Source organism: Pyrus communis, chromosome 16 (assembly GCF_963583255.1).
Source record: "Pyrus communis chromosome 16, drPyrComm1.1, whole genome shotgun sequence".
NCBI classification, from domain to species: Eukaryota; Viridiplantae; Streptophyta; class Magnoliopsida; order Rosales; family Rosaceae; genus Pyrus; species Pyrus communis.
Window position 1 is genome coordinate 10530554 of NC_084818.1, and position 5025 is coordinate 10535578.

The window sequence follows — 5025 nt, forward strand, 5'->3', positions numbered from 1 at the left end:
TGAATTTTTTTTTAACAAAAGATTATCTACACTAAGGGGGATGAGATGAGCTTAGCCTCATAATGGACTAGCAATAAAGTGATTCAATCAGTTATTTATTAAATTTTATTTTCTCTATTCTTAATATAAATTCAATAGAAATCAATTTTATTATGTAGATTCAGCTGCTTTAATTGGTTTATGAGAGGTTTCTTCTAGCATGATATACGATTATTCATTTACTTCAAATATTTGACTTTCCTTTTGTCAATTTACGCATATAAATACATTTAAAATGTGTAAGTCGCGCGTAGCACGCCGTGATTCAAAAAATGCCTTCTGCACGCACATGAGTGTGTGCATGAAGGCTAGTATATGTTTACACATGATGTGGGTATTGTTTAATGGAAAGAGATAATCTCCAGATCTCTTCCTCCAAAACCTGCGGATCAAGTGATCCGGACTCTTGAAATTTGATCTAACGATATAAAATTATTATCTTTCAGGGGCCCGGATTTCAAGGGTTTTGAATCAAATTTTAAAAGTTCAGATCACTTGATCCGTAGATTTTGAAGAAAGAGATCCGGAGATGATTCTTTCCTTATGTAACCTATTTCTAATTTCAAAATTTTCACTCAAACCCTTCTCACCTACCACGTGTAAAGCTCTCACAGCGACTCTCACCTCTCTCTCATTTCCCACCAGCCACTCTACTACCCTGCTCCCTCAGTCTCTCTCTCCTCTCTTCCTCTCTCTCTAGACGCTGATAAAAATTTCAGCAACATAAACAAACGCCGTCACATAACACCCCTGCAGTTTATCAAAGCCCCCTCACTTTCAGCTCCCGAAAGCTGTTACCACCCCCATACCCAGACAACGACAACACACCCACACGCACAACGATGAACCAGGGGCTCGCTTTCCCATAAAACGACACCGTCGCGCTTCAAATTCCGTGCCTATCGATTGGCGCCGGGAACAGAGAAGGCTCACATCAACTGCTCCGACGACCTAGACGGTCGCATCGTCGTTCGCTGACTGATTGATTGCTCTCTCTCTCTCTGCTGAAATGGCTTCGGAGGATGTGAAACCGAGCGAATCGGCGGTCACGACGATCGTCAGTCTGGCCGAGGAGGCGAAAATGGCTAGGGAGGGCGTCGTCAAGGCTCCGAGCCTCGCGCTGCTCAGCGTCTGCAAGTCGCTCGTCGCTGGCGGAGTCGCCGGTGGAGTGTGAGTTTCTCGATTTCTCGAGCTTTCGTCTGTTTGTTTCCATGGAAATGAAGTTCATCGAAAGCAAATATTCCCGCAAAAATTTGATCTTGTTTTTTAAAATTCGTTTGACGAAGCAATTAATGTGGTTGAATCTTTAAATTTAATTGCTTGGTTAATGCAAAAGAAGAAGGAGATCGAAATATTAAATCTTGCTAATCTATTGAATATGGTTTAGCGTCGCCAATGTGTAGTATTTGAAGGTCATGAATTTGAAGTATTTAATCTCATGTGGTATCCGGAATTTGAAGTCCATTAGATTGCATGATGTGAACGAAATTGTTGTGTCGTTGCGACAATATCAGGATCAGATTGTTCTTTGTTTATATGTTTTCTCAATGCTATTGCCATGTTGACTGTTCTTGATTACTGAAATGTTTTTTTTTCCATCCAGGTCACGCACGGCTGTTGCTCCATTGGAACGAATGAAAATTTTGCTTCAGGTTCGTTTTTTCAATTAATTGTGTGCAATGTCATTCTCTTGTTTATATAAGTACCAACATATACACACACAATAACACATAGAAGTAAATTTCGTTCCTGACTGTTTGGCTTGTCTGCAGGTCCAGAATCCGCATAACATAAAATACAACGGAACGATACAAGGCTTGAAGCATATCTGGAGAACTGAGGGTTTCCGTGGATTGTTTAAAGGGAATGGTACGAATTGTGCTCGTATTGTCCCCAACTCAGCTGTCAAGTTCTTCAGCTACGAGCAAGCTTCCAAGTATGTTTCTGACAAGATTGAATGTTCATTTCTTTTTTCGTCTGCGATTCCAGTACATGTTTAATTTATCTTGGTTTTTGTTTCGTTCATATTTGCCCATCAATGTTGCATTATTGGTATGATGTAAAATCTTTTACACCTTCTGAACGCATAAAGGTATCTTGTCACTACATATTATGTTGTCCCACATTACCTTCTTCTGAATGATCCTTGCTATCTATGACAGGGGAATATTGTGGCTGTATCGGGATCAAACTGGCAATGGTATGTCCACACTTACCATAAACTGTTCCCTTGATGTGTAATGGTTAGTAATTTAACTGGTGCTTTTGAAGAATTACTTTTTGCATTGGGCCGGTTAACAGTTTGACTCAGTTTGGGTTGCTGTTTAATAATTTATGCCTTGTAAAATGTGTAACAGTGGCTATCTAACATCCACATAATCACATTATAAACTAACAAAGAAACTTTAAGACTGGTATGATGTGAGCATTCGGAAAATGACTTGATCTTTATAGTTCCTTTTCTTGGAACACAGAGACAGACAGTTAGAAGTCCATGGATAATGTAGGTGATTGATATCTCTGTTTCTTTTAAATATCTGCAGATGATGCTCAGCTCACTCCTCTCTTACGTCTTGGAGCTGGAGCATGTGCTGGAATTATTGCTATGTCTGCAACCTACCCAATGGACATGGTACGAGGAAGGATCACTGTACAGGTACTTATTTCGGTCCCTGTTCTTTCGTTGTTCCATAGAACGAATGTTTTAAAGACCTTGATAATTTCCAGTCATATCAGTCATCAATTAATGTTTAATTTCTATAAGAAGTTTCAGAAATTAATGTTTTTATTTACTATTAAAGAAAATATTTATGTTTTGTTGGTTTTAAATTTGCAGACAGAGAATTCTCCCTTTCAGTACAGGGGAATGTTCCATGCTCTATCAACTGTGCTCCGGGAGGAGGGCCCACGGGCTTTGTACAAGGGCTGGCTTCCTTCTGTTATTGGAGTTGTAAGTTTCTTTCGCTACAAAATGTGTTTTCGCATATCTACCACTCTACCACCCTTTTGATATGGGTTCCAAATTAAAAAGAAATAAAGTTTGCTGACTTAGCAATAGATGGTCTTTCTAGGATCTAACTCCGATGATTTATCTATGTGCAAAACTACCTATTGCTCCTTTTGTTGCTCCTCTGAAGTCGGATTGCAAGATTTACTTTTGTTGTGAACCCTACACCGTCAATTTTGTTTGCAGGTTCCATATGTTGGTCTCAACTTTGCTGTGTATGAATCCCTGAAGGATTGGTTAATCAAAAGTAGGCCATTTGGACTTGTTCAAGATACAGATTTGAGCGTGACAACAAGGTTGGCATGCGGGGCTGCTGCTGGAACTGTTGGGCAAACTGTTGCTTACCCTCTTGATGTCATTCGTCGAAGGATGCAGATGGTGGGATGGAGCCACGCTGCTTCTGTTGTCAGTGGTGATGGGATAAGCAAGACCCCACTTGAATATACTGGCATGGTTGACGCGTTTAGGAAAACTGTTCGACATGAGGGCTTTGGTGCATTGTACAAGGGTTTGGTTCCCAATTGTGTTAAGGTCAGTATGAACCGTTTGTTCTACTTGTTTGTAGACAAGAGTAGGTTGACTAGTTATCAGTTTCTAAGAACATTTTTGTCAGGGTGGCTAAGGGCTTAACTGGATCCATCTTACACATGAATAGGGTGACTGATTGCATGGTAGTGGAAAATTGGACTATCAAAAAGGGTCTCCCTAGGAATAACAGGAAAAGGTTTAGAAAATAAAGCCCCCGAATTCTTATGGGTTACCAGACGTCTAGAGGGTTTCGAAACCTTATTATCAACGATGAACACTAATCCTAAACTGTTATAGAAGAGTATATGAAAGCTTTATGTTCCATGAACAACGGTGGTTGGTTCATGTGTTCAGCTGTTATTTTGAACTGTGTCCCCAGTAAACGCTTATAAACTTATTTATCGCTCAACTTGTGGTTGAACTATCATATTATGGTTATAAAAAATACATGTAGGAACTACATTCAACTTGTACTGCTTCCAGTTTTCTTCCATAGTTGTGTGCTTGGACTTTTGTCATTTCAGTTTTAGCAAATTTTGTTGATAAAGATAAAGATTTATTCATCAGTTGAGCAGTTGCTATTAGTTATTCATATTTTACACGTCTTTGCCAACATTATAGTTCTTTCTGCTCCAATTTTCAGGTAGTCCCATCTATTGCAATTGCATTTGTGACGTATGAGATGGTGAAGGACATTTTAGGAGTTGAGATCAGGATATCTGACTGATATTAAGGGAGCTCCATGATATTTATCTGTGCGCGTGCTATTTTTGTAGGCCGGGAAATAGAGGTCTGGCAAACTAGGGGTAATTTTATTCCTTTTTCTTTCTGAAGTTAGAAAAGCGCGTTCGAGCTTGTGTTCATAAATTGCTTTCCCTTGTTTTTCATCTCTTTTCTATTTCCTTATGAACACAATGTAGCTTTGAGCTTCTCATTCATGTGATGTGCCAATAAGTGTTTTGACAATGTAAAACATGCATCTGCATGCCTTCCATAAGCTTTGAGAAAGCATTTTCTACTTGCTGTTACATGTTACTTGAAGGACTTTCTCTCTCTCTCTCTCTCTCTCTCTCTCTCTAGTAGACGTACCACATTAGAAACGATTCTAATACTCTAGTAGACGTACCACATTAGAAACGATTCTAATAGTGGAAAATAATGCATTATATTATCATTAATGTAATTAGACGATAATCGGAATAAATAGTTTAAGGATACTTTGCGAGGGAAAATTGGAATAAATAGTTTATAGTTATCAGAAGTTGGTAACTTTGGTATGATATCTTTCTTTGCTGGACTGTTTCCTCCTCCGATGTCATTAGTCTTTACACTCTTCGGCCATGCCTAGAATCCCTTATTCTTGTCTGACACCGTTGATTCCGACTCCAAACTGGCTTGACCTCGTCCATCTCCCGTCTGTTGCTTTGTAATCTCTTGGTCGCTTTAGCCCC

General features: G+C 39.3%; 1 protein-coding gene across 1 annotated transcript; it reads left to right on the forward strand.

Moving 5' to 3' along the window:
* The first annotated feature begins 691 nt into the window (after positions 1 to 691).
* On the forward strand, positions 692 to 4592 carry LOC137720532 (mitochondrial adenine nucleotide transporter ADNT1-like). The gene is made up of 8 exons (XM_068459618.1): positions 692 to 1209; positions 1643 to 1691; positions 1812 to 1975; positions 2202 to 2239; positions 2583 to 2695; positions 2876 to 2989; positions 3233 to 3577; positions 4218 to 4592. Exons 1-8 carry the CDS (start codon positions 1049 to 1051, stop codon positions 4299 to 4301), a joined length of 1068 nt encoding a protein of 355 aa, XP_068315719.1. The 5' UTR covers positions 692 to 1048; the 3' UTR covers positions 4302 to 4592.
* The last annotated feature ends 433 nt before the right edge of the window (positions 4593 to 5025 follow it).

Coding starts and splice junctions, on each gene's coding strand:
- LOC137720532 (XM_068459618.1), top strand. CDS start 1,049: ATGGCTTCGGAGGATGTGAAACCGAGCGAATCGGCGGTCACGACGATC. Junction 1,692..1,811: donor GAATGAAAATTTTGCTTCAG/GTTCGTTTTTTC, acceptor GCTTGTCTGCAG/GTCCAGAATCCGCATAACAT. Junction 3,578..4,217: donor TGGTTCCCAATTGTGTTAAG/GTCAGTATGAAC, acceptor TCCAATTTTCAG/GTAGTCCCATCTATTGCAAT.